The 25,788-nt window shown below is 40.1% G+C and overlaps 1 protein-coding gene across 3 annotated transcripts in view; it reads left to right on the plus strand.

The window, feature by feature from the left end:
• LOC108719662 (dipeptidyl aminopeptidase-like protein 6) overlaps window positions 1–25,788 on the plus strand; it is a 757,132-nt gene that overhangs the window by 683,303 nt on the left and 48,041 nt on the right. For all 3 annotated transcript variants that reach the window (XM_041567354.1, XM_041567352.1, XM_041567353.1), the window contains exons 8-13: window positions 288–408; window positions 11,772–11,926; window positions 13,996–14,093; window positions 19,869–19,992; window positions 22,755–22,793; window positions 23,229–23,336. In XM_041567354.1, the coding sequence (XP_041423288.1) occupies window positions 288–408; window positions 11,772–11,926; window positions 13,996–14,093; window positions 19,869–19,992; window positions 22,755–22,793; window positions 23,229–23,336 (645 nt within the window). The remainder of the gene's footprint in view (window positions 1–287; window positions 409–11,771; window positions 11,927–13,995; window positions 14,094–19,868; window positions 19,993–22,754; window positions 22,794–23,228; window positions 23,337–25,788) is intronic.

Here is a 25,788-nt window from a genome sequence, read left to right on the forward strand (position 1 = left end):
ACCTAAAATCACCAGCACGTGGCAATGTTATTTCAAATTAGTTATATCAAACTGGTAATATCTTGAAACTAGAATCTTAAATGATTGTTCAGAAGAGCACTTAGAGCACTTTTATATTAATTAGTTTTTAAGGCTTATATCTCCTTAAAGGGCTTAACAAATGGTGCATCAAGCCAATAAATTAGAGATGTATGTTGTCTTTTTTCTTTTATATCCTCCTTACAACTGCTCTAGGGTAAACACAATGATATAAGTCATCCCTTATTTTTCTCTTTTCTTTTCTGCAGATTTTCATTTTTGAAAACAATATCTACTATCAAATGAACGCCGAGAGTCGAGCTATCCGCCTGGTCTCCACTGGAAAGGAAGGGGTCATTTTCAATGGTCTAAGTGACTGGTTATATGAAGGTAAGAGGGGGGAGGATGAAGCTACAGAGTGAATGTGAATGATAGCTGACATTTTACTGTAATAAAACCCTGCATTAAAGCTTCGTGCTACAGCATTAAAAGTCTACAGGTCCTTCAGCCCTCAATATCGCTGTGCTTTGAAATGTGGCAAAAGGGCAGCCATCACATTTTTGTGACAGATCTTTGTGTCTTGTTCTGTAAATTGCCTTTGCAGACAGCCTTCCAATAGGTATGCATCACTCTGCTTTGTCTTGAACATAAATAGTACTTTTAGATTTTTAGATCTATAGATTGCCATATCCAGCGTCGCCAATGTAATTTTTTGTGCTGTAAAATTGACATAAGACGCAGAGTGCCAATGTATCAGCAGCTTGTAAATTCTACCGTTGCTCTTCACATCCATTTTTTATTCTTAGCATAAGAAAAAAAACAGAAAGATGGAAAATATTGTTCCAATAACATTAGTCTCCGAATAGATATATGGAATCTCTTTCGTTGCTGATTTCAGTGGAACAGAAGAAGAAGGTACTTAAATGCAAGAAGGTACTTAAAGGGCATGTAAAGGCAAAAAAATAAAATCTCATTTTACTTTCTTTAATGAAAATGAAACCTATCCCCAATTTACTTTAATTAAAAAATGTGTACCGTTTTTATAAGAAACCTGACTGTATGCAGTGAAATTCTCCCTTCATTTACTGCTGTGGATGGGAATTGTCAGATGGTCCCTAACTGCTCTGCAGGGAAACAATCATACTTATGAACAGCAGGGGGAGCCCCCGCCTTACTTCCCAGCCATGCAGAACTCAAGCAGCTTTGTTTATGACGATCCCTAAGCAGCCCAGACCACACTGAGCATGTGCACAGTCTTAGTCTTGAAAAGATGTATAACAAAGTTACAAGATGGTGACCCCTGTAGCCAAGTTTGAAAGCATAAATTATTTGTTTGATTAGGCTTGTAGTGCAGTAAGTTCATGTTTATATTTAGTATACAAAATACAGCATTTCTAGCCTTATTCTATGTTAGACTTTACATTCCCTTTAACAAAAGAGCACCATCCATGTAAACACTGATTTAGGAACTTAATTTAATGGTCACATTAGGAGAAACAAATACAGCATTGAAAGTAAAGACGTGCCTGTGATATAGTGTTCCCAAGCACAGCCGCTGATCAAGGCAATTTGCCCGTTTTTATCTTTGCATTTCTCTACCTTGTTAGAGAAGATCCTTTCCACTATGCTTCAGCTGTTCTTCATGCTGGCTCCATGCTGCACTATTCTTCTAAAAATGGCACCTGGACAGCTCCTTAGACTTGGGGAGGGCTGAGTGGGTCTCTGATCACATTGGTTGATATGGGAGGCAAGGGGCAGATAATGTCATGCATTTTTGTGAAGTGTTTCATACTGTCCAACTGTTTCAATTTAGTATAATATATATAATACAATGACAATGTCAGCCAAAGAGTCCAAGAGTCTGGAAGCCATGAATATCTCTTGTAGGGTCATATCCAGCCCATGCACCTCCATTTGGACACATCTGAAAACCAATTGTTATACATTATCTGCTTGGGTTTTGGGAATTGCTCCTAAAACATTGATATGAAAACAATTCTGTATGCACCAATTGTGCCAATGTAATATCAACTTTCTGTTATAAGTTTCTTATTTGTGTGCAAAGTGCCTAATAAAGAAGCCCTAAGAGCTCTCTATTTCTTGTCATAATACTGGACTAACAGGGGAATACTAGTGGACATGTATGCAACACCCTGGCAGGTGGGTGGTCTGGCATGGTGGGATTATGTGTAAATACGTGCAATAGATCTGGTGGGCACACCCCCTTCATACTTAGATATGGCTGCACAGTTGCCTGCTGGAATGCCAATGTTGTCCAATGCCTATCCCATAGTGGCTTGACGGGTTCCAGTAGCACTTGGGTCTGGTTCTCTTTTAAAGATTTGTGGGGACTAGGTTACAATACTGACTCATTTAGTAGTTATAGTTGAACACCTCTAATAGGCTTTGGAAGGAGAACTTGAGGAGGGTGACGGGACAGAACCAGACCCACCAGAACCACATTTTTACTACCCACAGATAGTTTCAAAGTATTCCTAACACCTACCAGTGATGTCACAATAATTGACTGAAAATAATGTTTTTAACACATTATAAAATAACCCCAACCCATCCATCACCACATGAAGGTGGTCACTGACCACCTAAATTCTTGGGTAATCAAGATTTTCCATCCAAAACCCAAGTGCACGATGGGTTTGGAAATAATTTTTAGTTATTCACACTTTACTATGTAGACTTTATTTATTAGACATATTATATAGATTGGTTGTCATGTTAATGGGTGTTGGTCATTATGTGTGTTGCTCATTGTCCTGTGAGTGCAGTTATTTTTGATCTTGTATATAAATCATATACTGGTACTTGCAGCCATGAGTATTTTGGAAGTTGTGCTCATCTGAACTGCAGTTTGTACACATACATATAAAGCTGAAACAGCTGCAGGTATTCGTGTTTGCTCTAGAATTCAACATATTTAAGCATGGAGATTTGTTTTATGGGAGAACAGAAATAAAATGGGTCATACTCTGAATAAAGTATCAGGTTTGTGAGTATATAGGTGATTAAGCATTAATAGAAGCAGAGAAGAGGAAATGCTGGTGTAGACAGAAGGCTTTTCTAGGATTAAAGTAATTCCAAGAATCAATAGTTTTGGAGCTTTCTCAAACAGTAAAGGGATTGTATCCTAGGACGTGTCACTGGGTTTGCAGCAGTCTTTATATTCTTCTAACCTAAGGTAACATTTCTTAAAATCATACTTAGCCAGTTCCTCAATTTTTAAAACATATATTGCCCTTTATTATCTACTATTATTAAAAGTATTTTGTTAAGGGGTAAATAACAGAAGCCAGAGCAGTACATGTACTCACTGTGAAGTGAAATAACTAAACGTCATGACCTTGCAGAAATGTGTGTGTATAGCAATTCAATGCTTAATTTGTATGAAAGGCCATTTGCTATCATATACAGAAGGTGCAAGTGTTGGCATCTTAAGGGATTCTAAATTGCATCTATTCAATGTACATTTCAAGGGGCACACTGCACCTTGCTCCAGTTACACATTGTTGACACATCCAGCACAAGGCACAATGGTTAAGAGCCCTTTTGAGCCTACAATGATCCTAACTTCATACATAGAACAGCACTAACTCAGGTAAAAGCTGTGCATGTGCCACCAGTTACACAGAGGGAGCAAGTTGTACTGGACAGTATGACATTCACAGATTCTGCCTAAAACTGCATTAGTTTCCCATTGTTAGTAACCTTCATACCACAACATACCTTAGATATTCCCATTCATAACACTACCATCCTTAGATATTCTCCTGCCTTGATAACACAATCCTTCTTAAATATTCCAAAGGTCTTTATATCACAACTTTAATTAGATATTCCCATGGCCATCATACCGCAACCTTCCTTAGCTATTCGCATGGCCTTAATACTACAGCCTTTCTTAGATATTCCGATGACCTTCATACCACAACCTTCTCATGGCCATCAAACCATAACTTTCCTTCAATATTTCAATGGTCTTCATATTGCAGCATTCCTTAGATATTCCATAGTTTTAAGATGTTGTACCATGTTAGCCATTGAAAAAATGCAGGAAAAAGTAAAGTTTGGTGATACCTTTTATTGGCTAACTGAATAAGTAACAATTGCAAGCTTTCGGAGCACACAGGCCCCTGCGTCAGGCCAAATACATATATTCCATGGTCTTCAAACAACAACGATACTTAGATATTCTCATGGACATCATAATACAACCATCCTTAGATATTCTTATGGCCTTCATGGCAGATTTATTCTCACAGCCTTTGCACCACAACCTTCCTTAGATATTGCCATGACCGTCATACCACAACCCTCCCTCAATGTTTAGATGGCCTTCATACCAATATATTCCTTAGATATTCCCATGTAATGTAATATCCCCTCAAAGTTGTCATTGGGAGTTGCACACTACAATGTAAAGGAGACTTAATTGCATCCAGAACATGGGCAGTCAAAAAAATTCCAAGGTTCCAAAGTTGCACAGACTAATAAACTAGAGTCATGTTGCAGTTTTCTGTCCTTTGCTTATATCAGTTCTGAAACAACATTAGGTGAAAGTGGCTGAGGCTACAGTATGACCCAAGACTTCATAGTCCCCATGGACACCAATAATTTAACATATCCCAATAAAAGTAAGAGAGAAACACAATACTACTTTACAGGGGTTGAGGTGCAGTTTATGGCTGGATATAGGGCAATGGTAGTTTGGGGGTAGCAAGCATAGAGGCCCAGATATTTCAACAGGGACAATGTCCTTCTAATTGTGTCTCTGTGTAATATCAGAAAATGGAAATAAAATGCTTTAAAATTATTTCCAAGCCCTACCCATAATGCCGAGGGCAACCAAGGCTGCATTTAACCCTAAAAGAAGCATAAAATAAAAGTAAGTGTTGCATAGTGAAAGCCTCTAATCCCTTAAAGCTAAAAAGGCAGTGACTGCAACATCCCTTGAGTGTTGCTCTAGTGATCGTCATTTCAAGGCAGTTCTCTTCATCATAAAACAACGTGACAGGATATTAAACACAACAGCAACATGAATGCAGCAAATGGAGAATGGTCTCTTGGGTTACTTAACCTTTCCGGAGCGGCTCGCAGAATTCCCAGTGACTGATGTCTGCGGCACCGGTAATTGCTTCACAGGGTGTTCTGGTTGCTGTTACATGAAGATAAAGTGATGCTGACATGTGCACAACTCTAATATATTCCACCAGTTTAGGGATAGATTGAATTGCATAAGGGATGCACTAAATCCATTATTTTTGGATTGGTCCCGTTTTTATAATAACCCCTGCCCAATACAGAAATTAGTCCAAAATTCTGAGCAAAATCCAAACATTGCATCATCTGGGAATTAACATCTATTTCTTTCATTTGTCCAGATATCAGGGGTCACATGACTTCTAAGGTGTCATTTATAAAGAACCTGGACAGCAGCGCAAGAGCACTAAGAGCCCCTGATATACAGGTTAGGAAAGGGGAAATGCTTCCCCTCGCTCATCTGTCATGAATACAACACTGCAGAATGTAGGTAGAGCTGTATTCATGGAGAGGGCGCAGGTTTCTGTGCATCTAGGCTAGAAAGAAAGGGGCAAAGTGCAAATACATGGCAGACTTGCTCACTGCCTCCCATGTCGTAAATTATTATTATTTGATTTAGTTTTGCTCAACGCTAAGGCACTCTCTTCTCGGCTTTGTGTGCTCTTTCCCTGTCTGTTTACGCGTCCGCGCATGCGCACGCTCCAATTCTTGCTGGCGCCGCAACCAGCTAGGTTTCCTAGGGTGCCTGGTCGGCCTGGCCCGGCTCTGCCAGCGCTTTCCTATTTATATAGCCTTCGTGCCATGACAATGAAGGCTATATAAATAGGAGATTGCAGGTTGCTATACTCTTTGCTTGTTTCCTGGGCCTTTGGCGCTGGCACCTATTGCAGTTGTGAATCAGACTTGAAGGGATACAAGTTGAGCCGGCTAAGGATTGTGAATTTACTCGGACCTTGACATATTTATTTTCTGATACTAAGGTGAAAACCTTGCCTCAGACGGCATATCCCCACAAGTTACCAGGGGCAGCAAAAGCCACTCCTTGTAACTTTAAAAGGCAAGTAAAGGCGGGGAAAAAAATCTCATTTTTACTTTGATGAAAAAGAAACCTATCTCCGATATACTTTAATTAAAAAAGGTGTACTGTTTTTATAAGAAACTTGGTTGTATGCAGTGAAATTCTCCCTTCATTTACTGCTGTGGATAGGAATTGCAAGACATTCCCTAACTGCTCTGCAGGGAAACAATCATACTTATGAACAGCAGAGGGAGCCCCCGCCTTACTTACCAGCCATGCAGAACTCAAGCAGCTTTGTTTGTTTCCCTATAGAGCAGTTGACGACCGAGTAGAGATTTGTATTGGATTTTAGTTTTGCCTTTGCATCCCCTTTACTGTTTCCAACAAGATCATGGAGCCAGATTTAAACAGATTCTACTGGGATTCTATTTGGAGGATTATTTTGCTGCAGCCACTGCAGAGTTGGAGAAAGTTTGTATTAAACAATACAAAAACTATAAAATCCACATTAGATTACATGACAACACAGGACCCAGTGCAGTCTGTATATTCTGATTATTAATCAGTCTTGGTGTATCAGCTTCTGGCAGATATTATTTGACTTGTGCTGTTTTGATAATTTATGATGATCCCTAAGCAGCCCAGACCGCACTGAGCATGTGCACAGTCTTGGTCTTGCAAAGATGTTTAACAAAGTTTCAAGATGGTGAACCTCTGTGGCCAACTTTGAAAGCATACATTTTATTAGGCTTCTGGTACAGTAAATTCATGTTTATGTTTAGCATACAAAATACTGCATTTCTAGCCTTATTCTATTTTAGACTTTACTTCTCCTTTAAGAGCTAAATTTTCTAGGTTTTAAACCGGAAATTCAGATCTTCTAGAGAAAGAGAGTGCAATTGCGCTTTCTGCACTAGTGATGCAACCCCCTGGACCTACTCCAACAGAAGATGGGAAGAAGAGCATCACATGATCCACCTCAGGGAAGCTTAGGGGACCGAATCGCCCCTGGTTCCAACTTACATCTTAACCTTATATCCAGATAATCTCCAAAATGGCCACTCTGCTCTTCCAATGAACTGAAACTTTTCTTCTATCCTATAACCCCCCTCACATGCACACTTACTTCCATTCTTATGGAATCCATCCCAACCCAACATCAGCATTCCCTGCCCTGCAGAGTCTCAGACATTCCACCAAAATAATCCTCTCCAGCCAAACCTACCTACTTACCTCTTCATTCCAGCCATTTGTCTTAGAAAACTCTTGCAATGTAAAAAAGAGACTTCTCCCTTCTTATCTTGGTGATCCTATCTGATCAGTCTATAATCTATAACCCAGTCTACTACTCTGGGTTCTATATTATATTATATCTGGTTCTGTATCCATTATACATCTTCCCATAGATGGTAAGCCCTTGTGGAAAGAACCTTCATTGCACAGCTCTTTTGATTGGTATCGTCACAGCAATTTTCAGATCACTTTGGTCGTTCATTGAGCCTGCAAAGCATTTTACTGATGTGTTCATGTTATGCAGGCATATTCTACTGCCATCTACTGGTTATACATGTTACATATTCACAGAACCTCACATAATATTCCAATTAGATATCATGAGATTCATTACTACTTATCAAGGTTCCAAGGATGTTTCTTTGAGGGTTCAGCTGAAGTGGGCTCTAAAAACAAAAAGAAAAGAACAAAATAAGTGGCAAACAACAAAATTCAGATTTTAAATCAACTTTTGGCTTTAAAGTTTCTAATCTATGTATGCGCATAGCTTCACATTTTAATATTCTCTCCTTGATTTTGGAATATGTTGAAACCTCAACTGCGATACTGAATTCCCACGGCCATTAAAGTGTAGGGATGTCGCGGACTGTTCGCCGGCGAACTTGTTCGCGCGAACATCGACCGTTCGCGTCCGCCGAATGTTCGCGAACGTAACGCAACGTTCGCCAATTTGGGTTCGCCTTAGCTGGCGCTTTTTTTTGCCATTTCTCCCCCAAACCAGCAGATACATGGCAGCCAATCAGGAAGCTCTCCCTCCTGGACCACCCCCACACCCCCTGGACCACTCCCCTTCCATATATAAACTGAAGCCCTGCAGCGTTTTTTCATTCTGCCTGTGTGTGCTTGGAAGAGCTAGTGTAGGGAGAGAGCTGTTAGTGATTTGAGGGACAGTTGATAGTAACTTTGCTGGCTAGTAATCTACTTGATACTGCTCTGTATTGTAGGGACAGAACTCTGCAGGGATTTGAGGGACATTTTAGGTTAGGTAGCTTTGCTGGCTAGTAATCTACCTTCTACTGCAGTGCTCTGTATGTAGCTGCTGTGGGCAGCTGTCTGTCCTGCTGCTGATCTCTCATCTGCATCTGTTCTTCAAACCACTGCCACCTAGCTGTGTGAGCTTTTTCACATTCTGTCTAAATATCAATAATAATACCGTCTCCAGAAACACCACCTGAGTGACGTAGTGTGATTTCTGCCCTTTACAGCACAAAACGCAGCGCTGTGTCAACAATGGATTTTTTAGAAACATATTTGCCCTTGATCCCCCTCTGGCATGCCACTGTCCAGGTCGTTGCACCCTTTAAACAACTTTAAAATAATTTTTCTGGCCAGAAATGTCTTGTCTAGCTTTTAAAATTCGCCTTCCCATTGAAGTCTATGGGGTTCGCAACGTTCGCGAACCGTTCGCATTTTTGTCCGGACGTTCGCGAACATGTCCGCGAACAATTTTTCCGACGTTCGCTACATCCCTATTAAAGTGTCAGCCTCACATTACTTTTAATATCGGATTAGTTCCCCTGTTGTTTCTACTTCTCTGTCCACAGTCCACAGGGACAATTTATGGCACATACAACTGTGGACAGACAAGTGTAGTAATCCTTACTATGTTATAGACAGGCCAATTCTAAGCAACTTTTTAGTTGGTCTTCATCATTTAATTCTAATAGTTTTTAAATTATTTCCTGTCTTTTTCTGGCTCTTTCCAGCTTTTAAATGGTGGTCACTGGCCCCATCTAAATACAAATGCTCTGTAAGACCACAAATGTATAGTGATGGGCGAATTTCCCGCAAAACTGCGAAAAATTCGTGAAACGGCGCCGGCGTCCGTTTTTTTCCGAACTTTTTTTAAAATTTTCGCGGGCGTTTCACGAATTTGCCGGCGGCGAATCGCGCAAATTCGCAGCAAATTTGCGCCTGGCGAATAAATCCGCCCATCACTACAAATGTATTGTTATTGCTACTTTTTATTACTCATCTTTCTATTCAGCCCCTCTCCTATTCATATTCCAGTCTCTTATTCAAATCAATCCCTACATACATACATACATGGTTGCTAGGGTAATTTGGACCCTAACAGCCAGACTGCTGAAACTACAAACTGGAGAGCTGCTGAATAAAAAGCTAAATAACTCATAAACCACAAATAATAAAAAGTGAAAACCAATTGCAAATTGTCTCAGTATTTCACTCTCTACATCATACTAAAAGTTAATTCAAAGGTGAACACCCCCTTTAAAACTATTGTTAAAGGGTTTACATGAGCGACATGCAAATTGTCCTTGCTGTTATCTCAATATACTCAATATTTAAGTTTATTTCCTTTACCACACAACTGCCCTTTTTTTGGAAGGAATTATTCAACATGTGCCAGATGAGATGAAGTGTAGGATAGGATGGTACCGGAATCCTATTGGCTAGTTTATTCCTTTAGTTAGAAGCATGTGCTTAATGGTACAAGAGACTGTATCTTCAGATCAAGGTGTTACTGTATAAAGTTATAGGTGAAGGTGTGAGAAGAAACATATACTATATACTATATACTGCAAATTAGAAAACAAAACAAAGAGTAAGACATTACATTTCCCTATCAATATATGCTCTCTGGGTACTATACATATCTACTTGGAAATTTCTTGCACTCCGGCATTGGGATTGCAGCCTGTTGTGAAGAACGTACACACGGATACACACACCAAGGACAACTTTATATAGATTTAGTTGCCAGTAAATTTGTAATACCCGAAAGTGCAGCCCTTGCCCTGCCCCTGATCTGCCCCCTTAAGCCCCACCCCCTTAAAGGATAAGTAAACCATAAAAATAAGTGAGTGTAATATTGATGAGGGGGCTATTCTGAGCACTTTTGCAATGTACATTCATTCTTTATTTTGTTTTTATTCCAAGATATTAAGGGATACATGTACTGTTAATATGAATGAATTTTGTTACAACAGCGCCACCTGCTGGTCATTTTCTGACCATTCTGACCACCAAGTAGACAAGGAAGAAGTTGTCAGGAGAAAAAAGAGGCTGCTCTGATGTTCTTCTGCTTAGGAAAGATTTGAGAAAGGTTTCTAATTTGTCTCCTAAGCAGAAGAACATCAGAGCAGCCTCTTTTTTCTCCTGACAACTTCTTCCTTGTCTACTTGGTGGTCAGAATGGTCAGAAAATGACCAGCAGGAGGCGCTGTTGTAGCAAAATGAATTCATATTAACAGTACATGTATCCTTTAATATCTTGGAATAAAAACAAAATAAATAATGAATGTACATTGCAAAAGTGTTTAGAATAGCCCCCTCATCAATTTTACATTCACTTACTTTAAAGGTTTACTATCCTTTAAACCCCTCATCCAGTAAAAACGTATCGGTCTCTTACTCTTCATCCTTCCCAAAGACTCTCTCGGATGTCTGGTGATGTCATCGCCCCTCACCGTCATCATCCCACCCCTATACATCATCGCCCCGCCTCCTGGTGTGTCATAGCCCCCACTGGCCGGTAAGAATATTTTAAAAAGGTGGCAACCCAAATACAAGCAGGTGGGTTCATTTGCTCCTGATAAATAAATGTCTTTCTGTGTGTGAATCTGATAGGGGCCTATATAAATAAAAGGTGGCTTATTTTGGCATTCCATGAACTTGTTTAAATGTGTATATTTACAGTATATATCACATCATGAAACTAATATCAGCAGGTGCATATAAACATACAGTGCTCGCATACTGAATATTTCACATTTTACTCTTTAACATTTCTGGAATTGAAAAATTTAAAACTGGTTTATTGGTGCCACCTTGTGGCACAGCTTATGATTTTGCCATAGAATAAAAAACCTGCTGATAGCATGGGAACAAATCTTTTCTTGCAGCTTCTATCTGCTTCATTGCATTAAGTCTTCTTTATCCTCCAGTGCTGTAAAATGTTATCATTGTTTTGAGTGTTGTGGTTGTACAAATTTACCCGCTGGAAAATCTCATTAAGTAAAAGTACTTGCATCCTTCTGTATGGTTAAACTTGGTACCAAAATTGTTCTTTGCTTACTGCTCTTGTAGCCATAAATGACCCCAAGTTTCTACTGCAATGGCAACTAAGGGTCAGAACTATCTGTCATTACTGAGTAATACAACCAGGGCCAGTTGGAGAGAAGGGCAGAATGGACATTTATCCTGGGCTGGGTCCTCTCTGTCACATTGGGACTTGGATGAAAGTACAAAGGGCGCATTATTTTTTGTGACAGTTGATGGATACACCAGCTCTTCAAGACTGTCCCAGACCACAGCACCCAGCACCCCCTCCATAAATCATGTTGAAGTTCCACAGCATCTGGCCGCCTCTAGATCAGATGCACATTCCTCTGCAATAATACAGATAATGATGTTTCTGTTTTCAGAGGAAATATTAAAGACTCACATCGCTCACTGGTGGTCTCCAGATGGCGCACGGCTTGCGTATTCAACAATCAACGATACCAAAGTGCCAACGATGGAGATTCCGTTATACACTGGATCCCTCTACCCTACGGTGAAGACATACCATTATCCTAAGGTAACAGACATGCACGTCTACCTCTATCATCTTCATCAGTATGAGCAGAGCTCCTGGACACGGGACTTAAGGAATCATAAGAAATACATTCTGATATAAGATGAGTTGGTGATATAAATGTATTTCTTGTGGATAATCTAACATTAAGGAACACTGATTAGAAGACAGTATTGTAGATTAAGTTCAGTTTCACAGTGGAGTTATAGAGATAGTTGTATCTCAGGGCTGGCTGACCCAGGGAATTATAGAATGACAAGTACCTTGACGATAGGGTTGACAGAAAACTCAAAATGGTATGGGCTGCAATAAAACACTGTCACCTGTTAAAACATCTTGTGCCAGGGCTTACTAGACCTAGTACAAGCTTTTCAGCTATTATAATGTACCGATTTGTTAGGGATGCAACAATGCTTACATGAGAATGAACACAGGCTCTGTATAGCTAAACATAAGATTGGGAAGGAGTGAATATTATTAATGATGATCTCAAGGTAGGTTATCACATTAAAATTATTTAAGCCTCTTAGGGCTCAAGTTATCCCTTTGAGACTTCACTGCTACCTAGCCTTAAACCACCACTGTGATCTATAAATTGATGACGGTCTAAGCAACCCGCCCCCCTGTGCAAATGTGCAAATGAGAGCATGCACACATATACATGCACAAGCGCATGCATGCAAGGGAGTTAATGCCGAAACCAGGGGAGCTACGAAAAGAGTGACCAGTGGGAGGACAAGGGTCAGGACTAGGTGTAGCCAATGGAGGAAGTACATCCTAGACATGTGCCTTCTTACCCCTAGTTCTGCTCCTGATGGCAGTATATGCACCTACAGGTGTAAATTAAATAGTAGGGTGGGTGGACCACAGTGATTTGGACTTAATGACAACATTTGTACTATGGACAGAAGGAGCTTGGTGTAATTAGCAAGAGTTTCATTGTCTTGGTGTGTTGCCCCGGAAGACCAAGTCACCTCTAGGGTTTCCAGCCTAGGTCTTCTGGAACACCAGGCAGTCTTCTAGTTTCAGTTCATCCATTGTGAATGAATTTAATTGACAATGTAACATATAGCTGTCCTGTTAAATCCGTGAGGCCTGGGAATTGGTGCGCCCTGGTTTAGTAATGAGCAGGGGTATTTCAGGGGTTTTCGCCAGCTGAGGCGGCCTTTTCAGATGCCGTCCCACTCACACCAGGCACTTACCTTTCCGAGCTCCAAAATCTGAATTTCTTCTCTTTAAGTTACCAGGAGTGTTTTTTTTGCCTCCGGACCCCGGTAACCTGCGGGCTGCTGCCGTCTGAGGGGAGTTTCTAAACTTGCCTCATGGCAGCAGTACCCCCGATCCCTATATTACATTAATGGCACATACTTCTTGCTGTTTATTGTTTAGCAATGTGATGAAGGAGAACACTTACATTATGAGAAACGAGAAACACAATTCTTAGTTCATTAGAATGTTAGAAATGCAAAGAGCCTACTTGAGCTTAATTAGAAACACTCCTTAGTTGATTATCATTATAGCAATGCAGAAGTTCCATTGCTTCTTCTTCTACACCATATACTGTTTGTATTTATTGTGACACAGTGCGGGGGTGCTATAACTATTACTGAGTGCAGCACTTGTGTCCACCTTATGATGGTTAAGTCTTTTCAGATGTGGAAAGCTCTTGCACTGCAGACCCCAGATTTGTATACTCAAAACATCTAAAAATTGATAAGCAACATAATGGGTTATATATACTGTATATATAAATGAGAAAAATTAATTTCATGGCTGATCTTCTATAAAATCAAGTGAGGTCACTGGGAAGCTTGAACTTGTAGACAAATCTTCTCAAGAATTCATATCTGGTCCAATAAGTTATTTTTGCATTATTTACATACTTCGCCCTATGATGCAGGTGACTGTGTGTAAATGCAAACTCTTACCCCAAATAACACCCTGTTGGTTAGTTTTCCATGTTTGAATTCCTTCACTTAATTTTATACATATCTACATTAGCATGGGGACCTTAGTTGGTTCTACAGGTTAAGCGAACAATAATGGACAAATGTGAGATTTTATCTTTACAGGCTGGTTCTGAAAACCCTGCAGTCGCCTTGCACGTCGTTAACTTGAACGGACCTCTTCACCACGTGGAAATGACGCCGCCCGATGATCAAAGAATGAGGTACAGTAGACTGAAGGCCGTGCACTTCATAAGGAATATGTTGCTTTCATTTATATTCCAACTTAGATCAAAGCCCAGAACATGAAACGTGTTCGATGAAATAATAATGCGTCCCTGTCAAATATCTGTTGGCTTGCCAAATGTTATTAGACAGTTTCTACAGGAGATGAAATCCCTGATTTGCAGAAAGGGGCAAGGATGATGATCAGCAGCTCTAAAATCAAACGTCTTTATTTTTTTGGCAACCAAATGGCATGAGATAGGGATGTTTCTATTTTTATTGCTTAGTCAGGAATATCAGTAAATATAAGCCCGTAAGAACTTTCTTCCATTTGTAGGTTAGGAACATTAAACTTCAAATATGATATTCAACTAGGTGATACATTTATGCAGGGTCAAACTAGGAGTAGATTGAAAGGCACATGTCTATGGCGATGAGCATTTACCTCTTATGTCTGCATTTCCCCAGGTTCTGACCTTATCTAAGTCCGGCACACAGACTCTCCATGCTCAATGACGTCTAGCTGCAGAGAGCTTTGGTGCAAAAGTTACGTTGGGAGTGTGGAGTGGGGATGGAGATGGGTTTGCATGCAGGGTTGGGACAATCAAGTGGTTTCTTACCTTGGCACCCCTTCCCTGGTGGTCCGGAACTGCATTTACACTCAATGGGTATAGAATGCCACCTTTAAAGGGCATGGAAAGGCAAAAAAAATAAAATCCCATTTTACTTTAATGAAAAAGAAAAAGATAAGTACCGTTTTTATAAGAAACCTGATTGTATGCAGTGAAATTCTCCCTTCATTTACTGCTGTGGAAAGGAATTGTCAGACGGTCCCTAACTGCTCTGCAGGGAAACAATCATACTTATGAACAGCAGGGGGAGCCCCCGCCTTACTTCCCAGCCGTGCAGAACTCAAGCAGCTTTGTTTGTTTCCCTGTAGAGCAGTCGACGCCCGTGTAGAGATTTGAATTAGATTTTATTTTTGCCTTTAAATCCCTTTACTGTTTCAAACTCCAGCTGCAGGGACAAAGATCATGGATTACATGACAACACAGGACCCAGTGCAGTCTGTATATTCTGATTATTATTCAGTCTTGCTGTATCGGCTTCTGGCAGATATTATTTGACTTGTGCTGTTTTGATAATTTATGATGATCCCTAAGCAGCCCAGACCACACTGAGCATGTGCACAGTCTTAGTCTTGCAAAGATGTATAACAAAGTTACAAGATAGTGACCCCCTGTGGCCAACTTTGAAAACATAAATTATTTGTTTGATTAGGCTTGTGGTAAGTTCATGTTTATGTTTAGTATAGAAAATACAGCATTTCTAGCCTTATTCTATTTTAGACTTGACTTCCCCTTTAAGGTCCAGTTGATGGCCTTCTGTAAAGATAGCCATGAATTGCCCGATTGTGGTTAGATCTAATGGGCAATAAGGGTTTCTGTTTTCCCTTTTTATATTCAAAACCCAAGTAGCTATCGATTGTTTCTAAAGAAACCAATAGGACACACGTGGCCAGTAAGAAAACACATTTATGAAGAATTCTTACTCTCTATTTTCTTCAAAGACACACAGTATGGGATTAGCTTAATAAGGATGAAAAGGGGTGGCCGGGGTGCAAATTGCTGCATTAATGGGCACAAAGCCCGTTGTGGCATGTGTTCCCATGAAGGGCTTAATAGGGGACAAGATGAGGGAAGCCTACATCCCCCATTCATACATTGCTACTGAACACAGACATTGCTGAATAATGGGGAGGGGGGCAGCAGGTCTATAAATTACCCCTTCTGTCTTTGCATATTTATATTGATGGCATAAGCTGTCCCTAGTGGTCATACATAGTTAGTGGTTGGCAATGACTGTATGCATGTATATTTTTATTTGTATAGCCCTCCTTGAGGGCAAAGTACTGTATAGCAAAACAATAAATTAGTAGTAACAAACAAGGGGTCACTGCAATAATCATTGCATTTGGCAAAAATAAACTATGGAGGAAGACTACGTATAAATATGGAATACTGACATTATTTTGTACAGGTATAGGACCTGTTGTTCAGACTGCTCAGGACCTTGGGTTTCCAGATAACTCGTGCCTTAGCTTTACTGAAAAATCATTTCAATAGTGATGGGCGAATTTGCGCTGTTTCGCTTCGCAGAAAAATTCGCGAAATTCGCGAAACGGCGAAAAATTCGCAAAACGGCGTCCGTTTTTTCGAAAAAAACATTTTGACGCCGCCGATTTTTTTTCCGCGAATTTTCGCGGGCGTTTCTCGAATTTATTCGCTGGGGGCGAATCGCGCAAATTCACAGCGAATTCGCGCCTAGCTAATAAATTCGCCCAGCACTACATTTCAACATTACATAAACTCAATAGGCTGGTTATGTGTCCAGTAATGATTAATTGTATCTTGGAACAAGTACAAGCTACTGTTTTATTATTACAGAGAAAAAGGAAGTTGGATTATTTGATAGTAATGGAGACTATGGGAGATGGTCTTTCTGTTACTGGGAGCTTTCTGTATAATGGATGCCATACCTGTACCATGTTGAAACTGCTGAACTTGTTGTTAGCTGTTTGCTGATACAACTTTAGCTGTGAGATTTAGGGCTTGCTGGACCTAGAGTCAAGCAAGAAAAAGTCACTAAAACTTACTTAAGTTACCCCCATACCCATATAAAGAGAATGTCAGACAAGACCCCCCGACTCTAGAAACATTGTTTAGTTTGCCAACGGTGCTACTGTTTGGCCCATGCAGAGACCTCTTTACCACCATAATCCATCAATAGATTATAGCCATGTAATTAACTGTTATAGAAGTTGGATTTTAATCATTCACAGAGAGTTTAATTCAAGTTACATAGTAACATAGTTTTAAACTCTATGTGAATGATAAAAATCCAACTTCTCAAACAGTTCATTACATGGCTATAACCTACTGATGGATTATGATGGTAAAGTAAGTGACTTCCCAGAGTTTAGTCAGTTTAGCCTACAGCATGCCCCTGCCATGTCTAGGACTGTTAGCATAGCATAGTTCTCAATGGATGAAAGGACATTTAGGAGGATCACATTGTTGCTTGTGTGACCCTTGCTACTAGCTCAAACTCAAGGAAAGAGAAAGATTAAAGGAGAAGGAAAGTCTGTTTGCACTTGGGGATGCCAAATGTTAGGCACCCCCAAGTGATTGTATTGACTTACCTGGAATCCCGGGCCGGTGCTCCTATTATCAGAAAACTGCATGGACCAGGGGTTTTTCTAGCGAGTACCACGGAGAGATCTTCCGGCTTCTTCTTTCTTTAAATTTCCCCGGGGCAAACGCATGAGCCGTAGAACGAAATAGCCGTATTTTTAGTTAAAGTTTGGCTTTTCATTCTACTGCGCATGTGCAACTGTGTGAAGATAGAGGAAGATGGAAGTAGATCGTTTTGTGGTGATCACTGGTATAACCCTGGGCCGGTGCAGTTTTCTGCTGATAGTAGCACTGGCCCGGAGTTTCAGGTAAGTCAATACAATCACCTGGGTGGTGCCTAACACTTGGCACCCCAAGTGCAAACAGACTTTCCTTCTCCTTTAATAGATTCATGTTTTTTACTAGATGAAAGCAGAAAAGCTCAGCTAGCTCAGAAATTAGCAATAGCTATGGAAGTGTCGACTTTGCAGCCTTTGTTTGTTTTGTAGTATCGTTGTTCAGACTCTTGTTAGATTCCATGATTTCATTGCATGAGACACAACGGAACTGTATTTAGCACTTATGGTTGATTTATGAATACAGTTTGATGAATACTTTGTAATAAAATGTTCCCCCTTTGTATTCTCTCTCCAACCATCCCCCATCCAAATCATTCTGCTGACATCTACAATACAGATATTTAGCAAGTCAATAAGTCATTCTTTGGATGATATTGATTACAATGTACATTTTTTACAAGTCAATTAATCACTCTCTGTTGCTTAATCCTAAAGAGGCCCGAGGGGATCTTTTGATGTAATAGTTACTATAGATTATTGGAGCAAATTGAGGTGGCCACACATACATAGCTATGGTTGGGCTGCCTATAGCATCCATAGTGTCTGCCCATCTACCATGAAAGGTTATTTCAGATGCCAAAGTCTTTCTCCAAATGTGGATGAGGAATTGGCAGAACCACAAGTAAAAAGTTCCACAACTCCATCTCACATTTCTTTTTTGGGCCATAGGCAGATCAATGTTATTAGGCCACATTGTTTCTCAGTGTGGCAGGATCATATCCAACTGATTGCTACTGGGTGTCAGTAGGTTGTCCAAGCCTGGCAATGCCTCTATCCAAAGGACAATAAGTCACACTGCCAATCTTAACCAAAAGCAAAAAAACTAATCAACACACTGACTTTTGCATTAAATATTTGATCCACATATGCAACTTTGTTTTAATCATACTTGGTAAGACCAGTAGAAGGGCTAATGGGAGTAAACAGGGAGAACCTAAACCTAAATAAGCCAACCTGAACTTTCTCAGTATAGTTCAATTGTTTCACCTCTTGGCAGATACATTTCAGTTGGAGTCTAATTCATTTATAGCACACTTGGCTTTTCATTTAGCCTTTTTTGTAACCCTCCACTTACCAGGACTTAAGTATGGGCTCAATGCATTCCCTAGGCTTAAATAACTCCTAGGGGCCAATTCACCAAGCTCAAGTGAAGGATTCAAAGTAAAAAAACTTCGAATTTCGATGTGTTTTTTGGGCTACTTCGACCATCGCATGGGCTACTTCGACCTTTGACTACGACTTCGACTTCGAATCGAAGGATTCAAACTAAAAATTGATCGACTATTCGACCATCCGATAGTCGAAGTACTGTCTCTTTAAGAAAAAACTTCGACCCCCTAGTTCGCCACCTGAAAGCTACCGAACCCTATGTTAGCCTATGGGGAAGGTCCCCATAGGCTTGGCTAAGTTTTTTTGGTCGAAGGATGATCCTTCGATCGTTGGATTAAAATCCTTCGAATCGTTCGATTTGAAGGATTTAATCGTTCGATCGAAGGATTATTCAAACTTTTTGCGCAAAATCCTTCAACTTCGATATTCGAAGTCGAAGGATTTTCATTCCCCAGTCGAATATCGAGGGTTAATTAACCGTCGATATTCAACCCTTGATGCATCGGCCCCCTAGTCTAGCCAGGAGCAGTAGTGATCAAGAGAAACACAAAACAAGAACTCTATGGCAGCTGTACCGAGACTGAGGTCTGTGGATGGAGAAGACAAGCCAAGGGTGAAAACAGTGTGTCTATGCATTGGTCAAGACAAGCAGCAAGCAAGATGGAAACAGAAACAGGCACAAGTCAAAACCAAGAAGTCAGGACAAATAGGAACACATCAAAAACACAGTAGAACTAGACCAACAATCGGGTCTGTAGTAGAGGTAACTGGTCATTTAAATCTGTTTTTGCACCAAACATTGTTCCAACGTGTGCCATTTAGTGGCTTCACTTCTGATTCTCAGCAACTATTTCTGGTGAGAATAATTGCTTCCAACAAGCAAGCGCTCTTCCTAATACATTATGATCAGTGTTAGGTTCAACTTCAAGCCAAAAAGGATCACTATTGAGGCTGCAGAGCTATGATCAGGTCTGATCCCGAGAACCCTAGTAATCTTTCTTCCACATTACAGATAAATAAAAGCCACTCTGTTTTTCACCCACGAGACTCTGAACTCATCAAGACATATTGAATCCAAATGGACAGAGGCACAGAGCCAATGTTAATGCCAATCCATTTTTCTGTTTAATAGAGAATACTACATAACCATGGTGAAATGGGCAACAAGTACCAAAGTGGCGGTAAACTGGTTAAACAGGGAACAGAATATTTCCATCTTGACCCTTTGTGATGCCACAACGGGGATCTGCACCAAGGTAAGGAGCTTCTTGGCCACAATCCTTCTTTAATGCAGGTCCATGAAGCGTGTTATTTTTAGGAGTTTGCTGTTTTGTGAAAATCGAGGGACCAGGTCACCCTACAACCAAGAAAATGTAAACAATTGGGTCAACATTTATTTATTAGGGTTTCTGTCTAGCGAACCCCATCCCAACACCAGGAGCTTTTATTTTAGTTTTGGACATACTTCATTTTTGGGTATACCCACCCACTGTCAACAGATACTAGTCAGAAATGAGCAAACATATCCAAAAAAAGAATGTCCATAAAAGATACACAGTATGTGAAATGTAAAGAACAGAACAGTCTGCTGCAGGTCTAGTAATCCACAGCAACCAATCAAATAAATACTACAACATGTACTGTACTTATTACTTATTATGTGAATATTATTACTTTACCCCAGATGTTCTTAGTTCATAAAAAAAACACAAATGTCGCAACTGTCACTTATTCTTACAAGGGGGAAAGGGGCATATAATCCCAGTTTAGGTTCCATCAATTGGGATTAATTGCAATACAGATCCTTCTTAGTACAGCAAAAAGCTAATGAAACAGAAGATAGAGAGCAACATTAGTTAATGTGAAGTACAAGACAGATCATGTTAAAATGTTATGTTGCTATGTGGCAATATACAATCCATCCCTACTCTGTATATATATCTATTGCTGTAAGAATATCTCATTAATGTGGAATTGCTAAAGTATTCCAGAGCAGGGATCTCAAACGCCCGGTCTGCCATGTGTTGTGGAATTCACCTTCCAGCAATCAATAATGTAAGAGTCTGAAAGCCTTAGGATCTGTGTGTATATATCATAGGTACTGTATATCTCACATGTAAGGTTATGCAGTCGCAAGTAGATGTATATGAGATAGAAGAGTTTTTATTTGAAACTTTACAACAGAAAATTATCATAAATTACACTAACATGTCAGCCAATAAAATTACAGTCATACAGAACCATTAGTGCATTATATATTATAAAACTCGCTTACCTAAGTGAAGTTTGCACCCATAAGAAGTTAGCAAAGGTGAAAAAGCAATTACACAACAGTAACTTTACCTTTTAAGCTGTCCAGGAAGTATCTGTGCATACTTCCTGGACAGCTTAAAAGTGAAAGTGAAAGTTACTGTTGTGTAATGCCTGCCAACTCTGCTAATAATGCACTGTTATACTCTACTCATCTTCGGCTACCCAAAACATAACAGGGAGCCCAACAGCACTGGGGCCTATTGTGTTTTCTCTTGGTGTCCCAGTGGGCCAGTTCGACACTCTTCCAGGGAACTAAGAACTCGAAGTGACATGGCTAATAGGGATAAGTGAAATTTTTTGGCTGGTACACTTTGAAATTTGTGTTTTCTCCAGGGCTATGCATTTTGCTGAAAAGGGTGTTTTTTTGCGCAGGGGAAAATGACAATCACATTATTAGATTATCTAATAGAGAAAAACACATAGGCAAAATTCAGAAAAATTTCAATTGGCTCCAATGCACAGAATTTTCTATAGCAAAATGGGGCCACTGATGGTAAAACAGGGTGGCGTCAAAACCCCCCCTCAGTTCTGCCTTCTGTGCTCAGGTAGTGGAGAGCAGGACATTTTTTGGCGCATGTGCAGGAAACCTGCAAGGGCTTTACTCTTCCTTGCACCTAGGGTTGCCACCTTTTCTGGAAAAAATACCAGCCTTCCTATATATTTATCTTTTTTTCCCTATTAATAACATTGGGATCAACCATCATTTTTACCGGCCAGGCTGGTAAAATACAAACCAGGTGGCAACCCTACTGCACCTACAGTAGCTCCAGCAGCTTTCATAAACCACTTTGTTCCACAACACAGAATCCCTTTGTACCCTATAATGTAAGATTATAATGTAAGCTGCTCGGATGAGTAGTGAAACGTCTTCAATGATTACTCCAGTTGTTTTTAGATTTACCTAAACTAGATAATGTAAGACATGGTTATAGAATAAATCAAGCAGAGGAGATGTAGTCCCAAATCCTTGATATATGAGTATCCTGCTGAAGAAATGTATTCTTGGTCTCTGTGCTCTGAAATTAGTGCTACCTGCTGGGCACAGAGCAAAGTGCAAACAACATGGTGCCCTGCAGGTGCCCTTATATATTTATCTTTCCATTGAAAACTTTTCTGCCAGTCTAAACAGAAGAGGGCGCTCCAGGCACCTAAATTTATACAGAATGATACTGTATCATTTTGTTTGGAGTAGGAATTGGATAACACAAGGTTTATATTATGTTTGCTTCCATTGTTTTAATAGTCATAAGGAGACAGACAATGCTTTTAATTGTAATTCTCTTAAAAATAGACTTAAACCTGTGTAATGAATCTCTGTTGGGAAGTTATTATAAACACTACTGTATCTGTTTTTTTAAGACTGTTGTTATTTCAGACAGCTATTTATTAATATTTGAATAATTACTATCCAAAACTTTAATTTTATTTTAGTTTTTTATAGTAATGGGTTACCTAAGGCTTCTGAAAGAAGCCGTGCTTTCTGTCCCCCCAAAGGTCCAAATTTAGGGACCCCAAATCAGGGAACATTTGTTTTGAATTGAGGCTTCATTTTCCAAAGTTGGCAGGGCCTCCCCCCTCACCAGGGTTCCCAGATGGGCAATGGACTAATGCTAAGAAGCATGGAGCACATGATTTTTATAGCCACCCTCATTTTACTCCCTGCCTACCATGTGCATAAGATTAACCAACTATATTGCATTTCCAGAAACATGAGGATGAAAGTGAGGCCTGGTTGCACCGGCAGGTAAGATTATATTATTTCATAGCAGTAGCAGTTATGTTGTACAAGAGTATTGATTTTGGACAAAAACATTTTGAATTGTTTTTTTATGAAGCTTTTATTGAGGTTTTATATCTGGTGTGTAAGAAAGTGACTTGAAGTAGAGAAGTAAATGCACTAATTATTCTTATTTGAATAAAAAATAGGGGTAAATACTGTGTGGTAAGGGGACAACATTTTGTGAAGACCCCATCGTCAATAAATCCCCACGGTCCAATAGTAGAGCCATAACAACCCTTTTGCTAAAGTGAATAGTCTAAACAGTAATGTAGCATTCTCTTCCAATGTGTCACCTTGATTGACTTTAGGCTGGAGGGCAAAGACATCTCTTTGGGAACGACTAAGCTACAATATTATATTTCTTTGAATGCCAATAACATTCTCTCCCTGATTGTCCAGAATGAAGAGCCAGTCTTCTCAAGGGATGGCAGAAAGTTCTTTTTCGTGAGAGCAATTCCACAAGGAGGCCGTGGGAAGTTCCATCACATAGCAATGTCTTCTTCTCAGGTAACAAACCAGCTTGAAAGCAAGGGAAAACTCTTAAGTGGGTGAAGAACAAGCGCACAATGAAGGGCTGATATGCAAAAGGGACAGGGAATTGGCCCTTAAGTGCCAAGACTGGACCAGCTACAGTTCTAGTGCTCCAAATTATACTATCTGAGATTAGTTTTGAAGAGGTCGGGGGAAGTTCCTTTTGAGGGATTCACAGATATTTTTCCATAATTATGGTGAAAGTTAGAGATTTTTTTTTATCTTTCTTCTATTTTTTCTAGAAGTGGAACGTGCTCCAACGAAAAACCACTACGTGCAAACTGTCACACAAAGTGCACACACGCAAGGGGGTGTAATGGGTCTTAGTCTTAAAAAAAGACTAAGACCCCCCATAAAAACTCCGGCTTATCTGGCCAAAAGGCACCAGGACAAGCGGGTTTCTTCGGAACCACCATTGCCAAAAGGCTTAGGTGGCACCCTTTATCCCCGATCCCCCGCCGGCCAAAAGGCACATATGGGGGGCTTCTTGCCCCCTTCACGGCAAGGCTAGGGGGTACCCCTTTCTCTTATCCCCAAAAGGAATGGAACTATTGATCTCTGAAGAGGTCCGTTTGCACCCATTCAAGGCCAGGGTTCAGGGGGAGAAGGAACCAGATGGCCACACATCTCCCCACTAGACAAGTGAACAACCGGCGGTATTGCACCCATCCATAAAAAGTGCGTAAATGTTATATAAAAAAATAAATAGGGGTAAGGGAATAATAAAAAGTGCAATTGTATGCAGCCCGATTGTATTGCATAGTTCCTAGCCAAAAGGCCCAGGGCATATGAGCATAAAAGTTGAGTGCGCCAAAGTGCCAGTACTACATGGTGTCAAAAACACCAGTGCTTTTCTGGCACCCCAAATTTAGAGATACAAGGTTTAAAAGAATAAAATAAAACAGAGATCAATAGTTGTAGGTGCTGTGAGAAGGCACTGAGGGGAATAAAGGAGACAACAAGGAACATATGGAGACACAAGTGAAGAAATGTAGTGAGGATGAGCAGAGGAGAGAAGGGTTCTGAAGGTTAGCAGATGGATTCTGCATGCTATCATTTGCATCACAGGGAGCCCTCATAGACATTTATATTTATGAGCAGAACTTTGACTTCTACACAATACACCAAAGACAATAATATTTAGTCCCATTTGCAACTTTTTCACACTTGTCAATCAACCACAAAAGAGAAGCCCTCCAGGGAGAGACTGATTGAGATTACAGAAAGGCAAAATTGCCAGTGGCTACTCCAATCTAAATTGTCTGGGTATGTTGCTCAACCCATTGGGATATGAGGGCGAGTGCAGCCAAATGCTTTTCGCCTTGATTCAAAGCCTCATCTCATGGGTGAAACATTCCAGTATTGGCTCGGGAAGCATGTTTCCAAGTGAGTTTGCTGATCTACCATCTATTTCTAGGGCCGATTAAGAAAAGTAATTTGTCCATGCCAACTCAATCTAATGAGATACTTACAGTTTCACATTTGAGACCCTCCAGGAACTGCACTGACTTCTACACTATTAAAATTGATGTCAGCCTTCCCAGCTCATTCTGCCTCTCCAAGGGTGACTGTCCACAATCACAAGGCAGTTAGTGATTTTTAATTATTCATTGGGCCAACTTTCCTACTGAGGTTCAGCCTTTTGGAGACCTACAAATGGACAGCCCTGAATAAAGCTCCCTTATTTGCATACTCCACATTGGTCAGAGAGTGTTGTCTTGTTGTTGTTGGTTTTTTTTGCCAATATAATATGCAGAATAGAGAGACTAAAGAGCATAAGGTGCACATGTGTGCATGTATAGGGTAGGTGTATTTATTTTAACATTCCCCTATAAGTAGAGGCAAGGTCACATCTCTATACCTCCCTCCTGCTTCTTCTTCTCCTTCTTCTCCTCCTGCGATTTCTCCATTTAGTAGGCAGACATAGGGCTATTGAGATTCCCTCTGTTATTTTCAAGTGAATACAGTCATGGTATCTATTAACTGAAAACTGGGTAATAATAAAAGAGTACTTTCTTCTTGATCCTTACTAAGATATAATTAATCCTAATTGGAAACTAATCCTATTGGGTTTAATTAATGCTTAAATGATTTTTAAGTAGACTTACGGGATGGAGATCCAAATTATAGGAGGACCCTTTATCTGGAAAACCCAAAATATTTGTGTTTCACTAATTTATCGAAGTTTACAGAATTTTGCGGGAAATTCGTGCATTTTTCGGCAAAGTGAAATGGGACAAATTCGCCCATCACTAGTAACTATGCCAATTGTTCGGACGTCCATTAACTTTAATGCCAGTGTCAAAATTGACGCAAGTCCAAAATTGGAAGCGATTGTCAAAATTTTTTCGTGAATTTTTTGATGTTTGGCAAATTTCGCGGGAAATTAACAAATTTTTCGGAGAAGCAAACCGGGAGAGATTCGTCC

The sequence above is a fragment of the Xenopus laevis genome, chromosome 6S (genome assembly GCF_017654675.1).
Source record: "Xenopus laevis strain J_2021 chromosome 6S, Xenopus_laevis_v10.1, whole genome shotgun sequence".
NCBI classification, from domain to species: domain Eukaryota; kingdom Metazoa; phylum Chordata; class Amphibia; order Anura; family Pipidae; genus Xenopus; species Xenopus laevis.